At 52.1% G+C, this 13726-nt stretch overlaps 1 protein-coding gene across 7 annotated transcripts in view; it reads left to right on the top strand.

Moving 5' to 3' along the window:
- Positions 1–8378: 8378 nt before the first annotated feature.
- CRTC1 (CREB regulated transcription coactivator 1) overlaps positions 8379–13726 on the top strand; it is an 80991-nt gene continuing 75643 nt past the window's right edge. For 3 of the 7 annotated variants that reach the window (XM_065917390.1, XM_065917391.1, XM_065917393.1), the window contains exon 1: positions 8379–8623. In XM_065917390.1, coding sequence (XP_065773462.1) covers positions 8498–8623 — 126 coding nt within the window. In that variant the 5' untranslated portion in view covers positions 8379–8497. The remainder of the gene's footprint in view (positions 8624–13726) is intronic. The other 4 variants (XM_065917395.1, XM_065917392.1, XM_065917394.1 and 1 more) reach the window with 2 other exon arrangements.

Below are 13726 nucleotides of genomic sequence, written 5' to 3'. Positions count from 1 at the left end.
GAGGGCAGGAGGAGAAGGAGGTGACAGAGGATGAGATGGTTACATGGCATCACCGACTCAATGGATGTGAGCTTGATCAAGCTCAGGGAGATAGTGAAGGCCAGGGAAGACTGGCGTACTGCAGTCCTCTGGGTCACAGAGTTGGACACGACTAAGCGATTGAACAACAGCCATTGACTTTGGAGCCTCTGTTGTCGGGGGGTGGGGACCAAATCCCCTTGATGGAGACTCCCCAGCCTCCAGATGCCAGGCTACCGGAAAGAAAAGTCAGCTGTATCTCTTCTGCAGACACTTATCCCTGTGAAGTTGGGGAACCCTCCTCTTTTACTGTTGAGTAGATTGGGGCTGTAAGTGTCCTGAGCTTCTGGACAGTGGAGGGGGTGCTCTGTGTGAGTTCAGCTGGAGCTCACCCAAGCCTCAGGGCATTGTGGGGTCATTGCCCCAGATATCCCTTCAGCATGGTGGTTACGGCAGGGACTGGACTGCTAGCTCTCCTCCTGCCCCACCATGCCCTAGAGCCATCCCCCTGGGTCCCTGCCGCTCCCCAACTCCAGCCTTCTCAGCAGCCTGCCCTGCCCTGCCTTCCACCCCTCACTCAGCCTGGGGTGGGAGGCCGAGAGGCCTGGGTTCTCATCTAACCTCTTATTCAATCGCGTAAGGAGCGAGCTTCATGTCTGACGTTTCTGACTTCCATCGCATTCTTCCCTTTTGCTTCATAATCAAACCTGGCTCCTGTTTTGCTTTTCAAAACTGTCTGAGGAGGGCCGGGTTTGGAAGTCAAAGACGGACCCTGGATGGTTTTCCTCTTTGCCTTCCCGCTCCAAATGGCCTGAGTTCATCTTCAGCAATGTGGGTACCCCAGATTGACTAAGATTCCATATAAGGCAGTGCAGAAAAGCAAGCCATGAAAACTAACATCTCGAGGTAGGGTTTTGCTTCCCTAACAGTGACTGAATGCTTGCAAGGAAGCAGGCACTGGGCTAAGTGCTTTACATGCGTTATCTATTTAATCTTCCCAAGAACCTACTCTTGATGCCGAAAGCTCAGCTTCTCTATCACCAGGACTGAGTTGAATCTCCAAGAGAGTTTTAGGTAAAGTAGAAAAGGAGAGCTTTATTACTTTGCCAGGCAAAGGGGGACACAGTGGGCTCCTGCCTTGAAAATCTACATGTCCCCACTTAGAGAGGACAGTGAGAAGTTTTACAGTAATGGTTCAAAGAGGGCATGATCAGCTTGTGGATGTTCTGAGGGGTTGGTCATGAGGTGAGTGGAAGTCAGCACCATCAACCTTCAGGTTCCAACTGGTCTGGGCTCGAGGGCAGCATACCATCGTTCACTGTTAGCTTCTCCCACCTGGAGGGGGTTTCAGTATCTGCAAAACAGTTCACAAGAGGGACTTCTGTGGTGATCCAGTGGTTAGGAATCTGCCTGCCAATGCAGGGGACATAGGTTCAATCCCCGGTCGGGGAGAATCCCACATGCTGTGGAGCAGCTGAGCCTGTGAGCCTAGAGCTCACGCGCTGCAGCAAGAGAAACCGCCGCAATGAAGAGTAGCCCCTGCTTGCTGTTTTTCCCTTGCCAAGCATCCCCTCCCTCTCCTAATTAACACGTGCTTGAGTCTGCCTGTTGGAACTCAGGGAAGGTCATGCAGACTGAATGAAGCTTATTTCCTGTAATCAAACAGATGGGGGTCACAGAAAGACTTGTGTGCACAGGAGCCCCACAGGACCTGCTTGGTTTCTGAGGAGCTCAGTTATCCACATTTCACATGGGAGGACAGTGAGGCTGACAGGTGAAGACACTTGCCCGTTGTCACACAGTTGGAGAACTGGCAAGGGCTTGGGCCACACAGACATGCTCAGGAACTTAGGTTTTAATTCAGCTTGTATTTAGAAGCTGTATTTTGAGGGGTGCTGTGGTGTGGATGCAGGGGAAAGGGCATTCTGGGCAGGAAGACAGCCTGTGCAAAGGCCCTGAGGCAAGAACAGCAAAGCTGGATGGAGAACATGAAAAAGGGAAGGGTGGGAGAGAAAGCTGGCAGAGAAAAAAGGCAACCAGGCAGAGTTATGGAGCATAGGAGAGAAAACTATTTCATGGAGGCAGCAAGAAGTAGTTTATATGAGTTGCCTCTGAGCTTACATTCAGATATGTTCTGTAACTCAAGTGGAGCTATTTAAAAATGGGACACTCCCGGTCCCTTTGGGTCAAGGCTGGCTGGAGAAGGATCCATGGCTGTGTGAGTCTAGAGGAAGGAACAGGTCTGCTTTGGGGTCAGGAATGGCTTTCTGGAGGAGGGGACATTTGAGGTGGGTTTTGAGGGACGGTTAGGAGTTTCCTAGTCAGAAAATGAATCATTCAACAAACACTTCCTATTTCCCTCTCTCTGCCTAGTTTTGTGTTAGCCCTGGGGATCCAGGGAAACAGAATGAACACAGATGAATATAAAATGCAGCCTAAAGTGCTCAGAGCCATCCACAAAGAACAAGCTTTAGGAGTAGTGAATTGGGTGTGTCTGTGTTCTTTCTGCATCCCACAGGAAATTCAAGCCCTGGAGCATATTAGCCGGGTGAACATGCTTTTAGCTTCCAATTTCTGCTCAGTCTATAGGGGAGCAGATAGCACCCCAAGACATAGCTGCCTTCAGAGAACGGGACGTTCCTGGGTCGTGAGGCACACATCCAAGGGTACGCTGTAGACTGGACCCTCAGGGAGGGTCCGTCAGAGGAGAGCCCTGAAAGATGAGAAGGTGCCAGCCGTGAAAGGATCTGGGGAGAGAGCAGTGTGGGCAGAGGCAACAGCACGTGCAAAGATCTGGGGGTGGAACAGCACGGACGCTGGGGTGGCTGCAGTGACGGCCCATGGTGTGCAGGGACCCTGCGGGCCACTGGGAAGAGGGTGGGCTTTTGTTTCCCCTTGAATGGGATATGGAGCATGAGATCCACCCCACTTTACAAAGACGGTGAGCTGCTCCAGAAGCCCTGCCCGGGCCACACTGTGTGGCGGAAACTGCCTTTGATGAAGGGAGAAAGTGAAAACGTCAGGGCTGGGTTCTGCCTGGGTCACCAGACACCCTGGCCTCGCCCTCCTCGGGGCTGGGGGTCAGTGGAGTAGGAGGAGGGCTCGGGTCACTGTCCGGCCATTGCGCAATAAGCAGCCTTGTGGCTCCCTCTGACTCATCACTAGGGTTTCGGGTGGATCAAGTTACTGCCAGGGTGTGGGGTAAATGGGGGTGAGGAGGGCACGCACAGGCCCCTCACCTCTGCCCTGTAGGCATGGCCCCTTGCTGGGGCTGCTGTTACCCCCCAAATCTTTTCTCTTGCATCTTTCTGTGCAGAAACAGGCTTAATACAGCCACATGTAAGCGCTCAGGGTAACCAGCATTTTGTGAACACTTATTATGAGCCAGGCACTTGACACACGTTAACCTCATTTAAACCTTACAAAACTTGGTGTAGAGAAGGAAGCTGATCTCTGCTGTCAGGTCTGAGTTCCAGTCCCGGGCTGGCACTTAACTCGCTATGGGCAGCTGCTGTCCCTGCTCTGTCACTGTTTCCTCTCCAATCTCACAAGACGGTGGCAGGAACTAGAAGTCACATAAGTAGAATGCCCAGCCCCTTATCAGACTCCCAGAAGCTCCAGTCTCAGTGCTATGGAGAGGAGATGGATTTTAAATCGACTCCAGTATAAAAGAGAATGGGGACTTCCCTGAAGGCTCAGTGGTTAAGAATCCACCTTCCAATTCAGGGGATGGGTTCCATCCCTGGCCAGGGAACTAAGATCCCACGTGCTATGGAGCAAATGAACCCTTATGTCACAACTACTGAGCCTGCAGGCTTTGGAGACTGTGCACCGCAATAAAGAATCTGGGCTCAGGGAGGTGGGAGGGGGGATCGGGATGGGGAATACATATAAATCCATGGCTCAGTCATGTCAATGTATGGCAAAACCACTACAATATGTAAAGTAATTAGCCTCCAACTAATAAAAATAAATGGGAAAAAAAGATTAAAAAAAAAGAATCTGGGCTCAACATGAAGACCCAGTGCAGCCTTAAAAAAAAAAAAAGAGGGAGAAAGAATTATTGGTTCATATAACTGAAAAGGCAGGAGCGTCCAGCTTCAGGAATGGCCAGATGCAGGAATTCAGACAGTATCTCCACCTCTGGTCCTGTTTGCTTTTGTGTGGGCTCACTCTACGGTCACCTCCCTCTTTCTGTTTTATTTATTTATTTACCTTTGGCTGTGATGGGCCTTCATCGCTCTGCAGGCCTTTTCTCTAGTTTCGGTAAGTGGGGGATACTCTGTGGCAGTGTGCAGGCTTCTCTTGTTGCGGAGCTCGGGCCCTAGAGCACAGGTTCAATAGTTGCAGTGCATGAGCTTAGTTGCTCTGTGGCATGTGGCATCTTCCAGGGCCAGGGATCGAACCTGTGTCTCCTGCACTGGCAGGCAGATTCTTTACCACTGAACCACCAGGGAAGCCCCTCCCTCCCTCCCTCCCTCTCTCTTTTTTCCTTTTGTCTGTACTTGTGGTGTGCTGCTTGCAGGATAGTTCCCTAACCAGGGTTTGAACCCAGGCTGTGACAGTGAGAGCATGCATCCTAACCACTAGACCACCAGGGAAATCCCCAGGCCTCCTCTCCTCAAGTGCAGTGAAAGTGAAAGTCACTCAGCCGTCTCCGACTGCTTGCAACCCTATGGACTATACAGTCCGTGGACTTCTCCAGGCCAGGATACTGGAGTGGGTAGCCTTTCCCTCCTTCAGGGGATCTTCCCAACCCAAGGATCGAACCCAGGTCTCTTGAATTGCGGGTGGATTCTTTACCATCTGAGCCACCATGAAAGCCCAGAGGTCTGTGTTATCCTTCAGATCAACTACCCAAGCAAAGACAGTGCTTCCCTTTCCCATGCTTCAAACAAAAATTCCAGACTTGTATCTCATTGGGCAAACTGGGTCACGTGCCTACCCTCATCCAATCATGATGGTCAGAGCAGTGGGTCTTATGATGGGCCAAGGCTTTCAAGTTTAGGGGGAGACTTTGTAGGGTGAGTGAGCCACGAGACCAACTCGACCACAAACCAGGGGCTGAAAGTTAGGAAATGAAGGGCAGTTGGTTGTCAACACCCCAGATAGGGGGCAGATACTTGGTAGGCAAAAAGGCCAGAAATCCAAGAAAGTGCTCAAAACAACATGAACAAGAAGGATAAAAAGAGCAGTGGGGACTTGCCTGGTGGTCCACTGGATAAGACATTGAGCTTCCAATGCAGGCGGCCTGGGTTTGATCCTTGGTCAGAGAACTAGATCCTACATGCTGCAAAGAAGCCCTGGTGCAGTCAAATAAATAAAAATAAATATTAAAAACAGAGCAGTGGCAGTCCCCAGTTCAGTTCAGTTGCTCAGTTGTGTCCGGCTCATTGCGACCCCACAGACTGCAGCACGCCAGGCTTCCTTGTCCATCACCAACTCTTGGAACTTGCTCAAACTCATGTCCATCGAATTGGTGATGCCATCCAACCCTCTCATCCTCTGTCATCCCCTTCTCCTCCTGCCTTCAAGCTTTCCCAGCATCAGGGTCTTTTCCAAGGAGTCAGTTCTTCGCATCAGGGGGCCAAAGTATTGGAGTTTCAGCTTCAGCATCAGTCCTTCCAATGACTATTCAGGATTGATTTCCTTTAGGATGGACTGGTTGGATCTCCTTGCAGTCCAAAGGACTCTCAAGAGTCTTCTCCACAGTTCAAAAGCATCAATTCTTAGAAGGATGTGCTCATTTCCTCCTGCTAGAGCTCCAAAATCACAACTCGCTGTTGAACAACCACTGAGAGGAGAACGTTGGATCCCACCAAAAAAAAGATAGCCTATGTCCAAGGGCAAAGGAGAAGCCCCAGCAAGATGGTAGGAGGGGCGAAGTTGTGTTTAGACTCAAACCCCATACCCACCAGAGAAGCTCAGAGGGCTCAAACAAAACCTTGTGAGCACCAGGTCCCGGAGACTCCACAGAGACCGAGCCGACCTGTGTTTGAGTCTTCTGGAATTGCAGGTCAGCAGTGGCCTGCCGCAGGGGCAGGGGCCCTGGGTGCAGCAGACCTGGTCACAGAGCGTGTGGCATAAGCCCTCTTGGAGGAGGTCGCCATTAACCTGACCATAGAGCCACCGAGCAGATGACCCACAAACTGCAGAACAATTATACCAAAGAAATTCTTGCACTGTTAAGAAAGTTCTAGGACCCACAACATATTTCCCAACCTGGGGATCTGGCAAAAGGACTGGGAACTCCTAGAGAATTTGACTTTGGAGGTCAGTGGGATTTGACCACAGAACTTACATAGGCCTAGGGAAACAGACTCTTGGAGGGCACAAATAAAACCTTGTGTGCACCAGGACCCAGGAGAAAGGAGCAGTGACCCCATAAGAGACTGACCCAGACTTGCCTGTGAGTGTCAAGGAGTCTCTAGTGGAGGTGTGGGTTGGCGGTGGCCTGCTGCAGGGTCGGGGGCACTGAGTGTGGCGGTGTGTGCATGGGACCTTCTGCAGGAGGTCGCCATTATCTTCATTATCTCCACCATAGTTTGGTCTCAGGTCAAACAACAGGGAAGGAACATAGCCCAGTTTTCAACAGAAAATTGGATTAAAGATTGACTGAGCATGGCCCCCCCATCAGAACAAGACCTAGTTTCGACCCCCCCAGTCAGTCTCTCCCATCAGGAAGCTTCCATAAACTTCTTATCCTTGTCAGAGGGCAGACAGAATGAAAATCACAGTCACAGAAAACTAATCAAACTGATCACATGGACCACAGCCTTGTCTAACTCAATGAAACTATGAGCCATGCCGTGTAGGGCCACCCAAGACGGATGGGTCATGGTGGAGAGTTTCTGACAAAATGTGGTCCACTGGAGAAGGGAACGGCAAACCACTTCAGTATTTTTGCCTTGAGAACCCCATTAACAGTATGAAATGGCAGTTCCCAGAACATTCCAAATTAAAATGTGTATGTGTGACATTTCATTAAACTGTTACCAGATGTAAATAAAAGCATGTTTGGAAAACGCTGGTGTCCCCCTATGATTTCCATCAGTGTCCCCTCTAGCCACCCCTCGCCCTGGTAAAAAGTGTGCTTGTTATGAAATTACAGGTACCCCAAATTCCCCTGGCTGCCCCTCCTATTTCTGCCCTGCCCATACCCTGAAATCCCTAGAGCCTCCTGAACATACACTTTCAATATTGGAGGTTTTGGTCCCTCTGCTTGGGTAGGAACAACTAGATGTCAGAGTCCCCCCTCCCTAGGTCTCTCCCCACCCCCAGGTCATTGGGGAGACTCTGCTCTCCCTTTCACTGCTGGGTCTGGGTGGGGTTTCTGGACCTGTCCTTTAGCACCCGATGAAAAAGCTGGACTTTCTTGAGTAAAACTGAACTGGAGAAATTCACAGAGAGAAGGCTGAAGCTCTATAGTTCCATTTTTCCAAGCTTAAGGATACAGAGACTAGGAACTGGAGAGGGAATAGGAATGGGGAAAGAAAGGTGTTAAGGATGACATTGGGATTTTGGGCTGGGTACTGATCACACCGCCCAAACCATGGTGGCCACAGGAGCCCCATTTCCTAACGTCGTTCTCCTCTAACTGAAAGTGGTTCAGCCGTGTCCAACTCTTTGTAATCCATGGACTGTATAGTCCAGGGAATTCTCTAGGCCAGAATACTGGAGTGGGTAGCCTTTCCTTTCTCCAAGGGATCTTCCCAATCCAGGGATCAAACCCAGGTCTCCCGCTTTGCAGGCGGATTCTTTACCAGCTGAGCCACAAGGGAAGCCCACTCTCCTCTTTACCCATTACTGGTTTTATTTTCCACATCACATTTCTCTCCATCTGAAAAGTTTTGGGGTCATTTATTGGTGGGTTTTATTCCCCTCTCCTCGACTGTGCACTCTATGAGGGCAGGGACCACGTCTTCTTGCTCATGCCGTTTCCCCAATATGCTTGGCATACATAGGCGTTCAAAAAATGAATGAATGCATGCATGGATGAGCAAAGCCCTGAACTGGTGTCTGAGCTGAACTGGTCTGAGCCGAGGCTCAGCCTTGAGAGCTACCTGTCCTTGCAGTAGGTGCTTGTTCCAACCTGGTGACCTGGAAAGATCGGCCTCGAGGAGTCACTCTCTTGTGGGCTCCAGTGCCCCAGTCCGCTCCCGGACCATGGCCAACAGCCAGACAGCCGCTGTCCAGCGGGCCAGGAGACGGCTCACTGCGCCTGCGCCGAAGTCCTCCCCCTCCCTCTCCCACCTCCCCTTCTGGCCTCTGAGCGTGCAGCCGAAGCGCGCGCATGCGCCATCGCCCCCGCGTCGCGCGCCTCACCTGTGCGCACGCGCCGCTCTCACGCCCGCCGACGCGCCTGCGCACTGCCCGCCGCCCGCGGGTCTGGTCGGCGCTTGCGTGGTGGCACAGGGGAGTGGGGGGGCGAGGAGGTGGAGGAGGAGGAGGAGGAGGAGGAGGAGGCGGCGGCGAGAAGATGGCGACTTCGAACAATCCGCGGAAATTCAGCGAGAAGATCGCGCTGCACAACCAGAAGCAAGCGGAGGAGACAGCGGCTTTCGAGGAGGTCATGAAGGACCTGAGCCTGACGCGGGCCGCGCGGGTAAGGGGGCTTACCTCGCCGACCCCTGTGGGCCGGAGAGGGAGGGAGGGGGCGCGTGTCCCGCGCGTGCACGGGGCGGGGGGCGCGCGGCGGGGGCGGGGCGCGCGGCGGGGGCGGGGCTTGGCACGGCCCAAGGAGACAGGTGTCCCCACGCCCCGGGCGTCGTGGGCGGGGACAGGTGCCCCCACATCATCGATACCTGAAGGGGTACAGGTGTCTCTCCATCACTGCTACCTGAAGTGGGGGACAGGTGTCACTGCATCACGGTTACCTGTATGAGCAGGAGCCTCTGCATCATTACTAGCTGGAGGGAACAGGTGCCACTACATCATTGTTACCTGCAGGGGGGAAGGTGTCCCCACATTGCCTCCTGATAGGTGCTTTTATATCACTGCTCCCTAGGGGAGTGATACTGAGGTGCTTGAACTGGGTGCTGTTGCCTGGAAAGGTGGGATAGGTGCTCCTATATCATTGGTACCTGAAGGGGACAGCTGCCCCCTCACCCTTGCTACCTGAAAGGACAGGTGTCTCTACATCACTGTCATCTGTGCACTTACTCCCTGAGTGCTGGGGGAAGGACAGGTGCCCCTACTTGCAGACCTGAGGTGGGATAGGTGTTTCTCGCTTTTGGATATCTGAGGGGAAAGTCTGGCGCCTCCCTTGTGGGGACCTGAGTGGGGTCAGGAAGGCAGATTGGGCTGAGTCTTGGAGCTTGGAGTGGCGACAGCTGCCCCTACCTCATGTACCCCATATGGTGGGGACCAGGTGTTGTTCCTCCCACAAGGACACGGGACAGCTGGCCTCATATGGCCCCTGGCCCCTCAGGATGAGAGTGGAGGGACAGTTCTTCCTCAGATGGCTGGGTGCATTTGGTGTGCAGGGGCAGGCCAGATGACCTGCCAACCTCACCTGGCTGTAGGCCTGGAGCAGGGGCTTGGTCATGGCTGGGTTTGGGGACCTGGCTCTCCTTCTGGGCCCCAGCTCTCTGGCGACCGCCATGAAGTGCCAGACTCATTGGGTCTCGGTGTCCTCCTTTGTGGAATGTGTCTTGCAAGCTCTTCCTCGTGGTTGAGGGAGGGGAGAGTACTTTGCGCAGGTGGCAGTAAATCTCTGCTTTGATCCTGCGGAGGGATGGGACCTCCATGCTGCACCCTGAGGCCTTGGGGAGGGGTTGAGTGAGAGCTGCAGACACCTGCTTCGCTGGTTTCTGGATTTGGCATCTGAGTTGACTCGGCTTCCCCGGTGGCTCAGATGGTAAAGAATCCACCTGCAACACAGGAGACCTGGGTTTGATTCCTGGATTGGGAAGATCCCCTGAAGGGAATGGCTATCCCCTCCAGTATTCTTGCCTGGAGAATCTCATGGACTGAGGAGCCTGGCAGGCTACAGTCCATGGGGTTAGAAAGAGTTGCACCTGGCTGAGCAACCAACATTTGACTCTCCTAGGTAGACCCACTGTTCCTTTGTGATGTGAGCCTCAGTCTCTGATTCCTCGGGTGGGATTTTGGGGTGATGTTATTTTTTTAATAACTTGCTTGTTTCTCTCTGAGATCATGACCTTAAGACTTGAATGTGTATCTTCATTTCCATGCATTTGTTCAGCACATATCAACTGGGTGCTCATTGTCGGGCAGGTCCTGCCTGTCCCTGCTCCAGGATGTGACTGGTGAATGAATGAATGACAGTGTGCAACCTGAGGACACGAGCGTCCACTTCATCTTGTCTCCAGCATGAAGCATGTCCTGGCATGCAATAGGTGTCTAGTGTATGTGGTATGGCAGGAAGAAGGGGTCACACTGATTTGTGGCAGTCTTCATGATTGGAGGTCTGGTTTCAGCTTTAAGGTTGGAAATGAATTATTGTTGTTGGAAACGTTTCTTTAAAATGACAGCTTTTTAAAGATATAGTTTGTATACCATATAATTCACCTATTCAAAGTGTATAGTTCAGTGGTTTTTAGTATATTTACAGAGTTGTGCCATCATCACCGCTGTCTAATTCCAGAACATTGTCATCACTCCCATAAGAAGCTCCTCACCCATTAGCAATCACTTTTCACTTGCTGCTCCCCCAGCCCCCTGCCAGCCACCAGCTTTTCTGTTTTTGTGGATTTACCTGTTCTGGACGTTTCACAGAAATGGAATCATACAAGATGTGGCCTTTTGTGTCTGCTTTCTTCCACTCAGGGTAGTGCTTTCGAGGTTCATACGGATTTTAGCATGTATCAGGAAACTTCTTTCCTTTTTATGTGCTAAGTCGTTTCAGTCATGTCTGACTCTTTGCCACCCTGTGGACCATAGCCCGCCAGGCTCCTGTGTCCATGGGATTCTCCAGGCAAGAATACTGGAGTGGGTTGCCATATCCTCCTGTCTCTTTTTTATGGCTGAGTAATATTCCAGGTGTGGATGGACCACATTTCTTTATCCCTTTATTGGCTGATGGACTTAGAGATTCTAAAATATAAGTTTATTTATTGTGGCTGCACCGGGGGTTCATTGGGGCCCGAGGGCTCTCCAGTTGTGGTGTGTGGACTTAGGTGCCCCATGGCACGTGGGGTCTTAAGTTCTCCGACCAGGAGTTGAGCTCGAAGCCCCTGTATTGGAAGATGAATTCTGAACCCCTGGACCATCCGGGAAGTCCCTAGAAAAGCTTTTTTAAGGTTTGCAAACAGCAGTTCCCTTGGCCCCTGGTAACCATTTCCCATCTCTGTTGCCTTCCTTTACACTGGAAGTTGGGGAGGTGGGGTGGGCTTGGGCCCTGGGCAGAGGTGAGCTTATGCTAGATCGTTACAGAGCGGTGCTCTCTGTTGAGGGTAGTTCTGTCCTAGGGGACGTTGGGCAGCGACATTGCCAGTTGTCTCCCCTGGGCAAAGAGCTGCTACGGGCATCTAGTATGTAGAGAGCAGGGTTGCCACTCAGCACCCCACAACGCACAGACAGTGATCTGGCCCCAGCTGTCAGCAGTGCCAAGGCCGAGAAGCCTTTGGTTTGGAGGAAACGCTATGTGGGCAGGGGGCTGTGAGCTTTGTACCTGGGCAGATAGTTCAAAACGCGGTGCCCACTATGGGTGGGCCTTTGCCTGCACCTGCGACCAGGCTGGGCGAGCGCGTTCTGCACCCGTTCCCGTGACGGCCTGTGGCGTGGGGTACAGCTGCAGCGCGTGGCGCAGGTGAGCAAGCCTGCTTGGTGCAGGGTCTCCTCCCGCCCACCCTCCGTGGCCGCAGCCTGCCGTGCTGCCTGCACCTGCAAGCGGGTGGGGCGTGGCGCAGTTGGTACCTCCTCTTCTCGTGGAGTTCCTCCGGTCAGCTCGTCCGCTCCTGGCGCAAGCGGCGCCCCTTGTGTTCACGTTTGTCTGCTCAGTCTTCCGTGGTGATGGGTGTGCCCACCGAGCCTCCTCCTGTGAGCGGCGTTGAGCCTGAGGCATTCGTCTGTGCTGTCACGTTACCTAGGGGCAGGGACCCCAAGGGCTAGGTCGGGTCGGGGGATGGGGTGTGATGTCTGCTTGCGAGTAGCAGGGTAGAGGGGTGAGTGCATGAATCCTCCTTTTTCATCCTTGGACTTGGGCAGCCTGATTTGCCGGGAGGGCTGTGACACTCTGCTGTGTGACGTGGGTTGGGTTTCCTAACCTCTCTGGGCCCCAGAATCCTGATCTGTGCTTACTCCACAAAATGACATTTTTATTTGCCCAGCATATCCCAGAGACAGTGTTAGGTACTAGGGTGGTTGCTGTTCAGTAGCTCAGTCATGTCCAACTCTCTGCGACCCCAAGGACTGCAGCACACCAGGCTTCCTTGTCCTTCACTATCTCCACTATCTTCACTCGTGCCCATTGAGTCGGTGATGCCATCCAACCATCTCATCCCCTGTCGCCCCCTTCTCTTGCTGCTTTCAGTCTTTTCCAGTGAGTCAACTCTTTGTATCACGTGGCCAAAATATTGGAGTTTCAGCTTCAACATCAGTCCTTCCAGTGAATATTCAGGGTTGATTTAGGATTGACTGGTATGATCTCCTTGCTGTCCATGGGACTCTCAAGAGTCTTCCCCAGCACCACAGTGGAGCCAGCAGCATATTGAGGCATGTGAGGACCATGTTGTTGGAGAGGCAGCATGGTTTTAGCATGGGACAGGAGAGAATTGCTCCAAATAAACAAGGCAGATGCTCTCAGAGAGAAGCAAATCCATGTGCTAGGAATGGCTAGGGTGGGAGGCTGACGCTTGGACAGTGAGACAAAGCCCCCCATGCCGGGGAGGGTTGTCCCTTGTGAGGGAGGCAGGTGCAGAGACCCCGCGGTGAGAAGGGCTTGGCAAGGTTGAAGCTGGCATGTTGAGAGAGAGGAGAGATGAAACTGGCTCCTGAGGGAGGAGCCCTGGGAAGATTTGTGATGATCAGTGGGCTGGTCCTTTGCTTGTTTTTGTAGCAGCTTTATTGAGATATCATTCCCAATACATTCTGACCAGTCATTGAAGCTGTACCATCCAGGGGTTCTTAGCATATACACAGAGTTGTATAACCATCACCTGTTGACTTTAGAACATTTTCATCAGCCCAGAGAGAAACCCCGTCCCTGGGACTTCGCTGGCTTTCCAGTGGTTGGGACTCCACACTTCCAATGCGGGGGGCATGGATTCAGTCCCCGGTCAGGAAACTAGGATCCCACATGCTGCTTGGCACAGCTGAAAAATGAAAATAGCAATGAGAATAATAAAATATTTAAAAATAAATACTTAAAAAGAAAAAAAAAAAGAAACCTCCGTCCCCATTAGCAGTCACTCCCCAAGCCCCCGGCACCCACCGATCTGTTCTCCATCCCTGTGGGTTTGCATGTTCTGGACATTTCATAGAAATGGAATCACGCAAGATGTGGCCTTTTATGTCTGACATCTCAGACATAAACTCAGTATGTTTCTGATGTTTATCCATGTTGTAGAGTGTATCAGTCCTTCTTTCCCTTTTAAAAAATAGTGGTAAAACAGGCAAAACATACATTTACCATCTTAACCATCATGAGCAGTTCGGTGGTGGTATGTACTTTCTCCACCATCTGTTGCTTTATTACTCTTTTTTAAAAAATTATCTATTTCTGGCTGCACTGGGTCCTCATTGC

This window comes from Muntiacus reevesi, chromosome 1 (assembly GCF_963930625.1).
Source record: "Muntiacus reevesi chromosome 1, mMunRee1.1, whole genome shotgun sequence".
Taxonomy (NCBI): Eukaryota; Metazoa; Chordata; class Mammalia; order Artiodactyla; family Cervidae; genus Muntiacus; species Muntiacus reevesi.
This window is presented reverse-complemented; position numbering and strand designations above follow the sequence as displayed.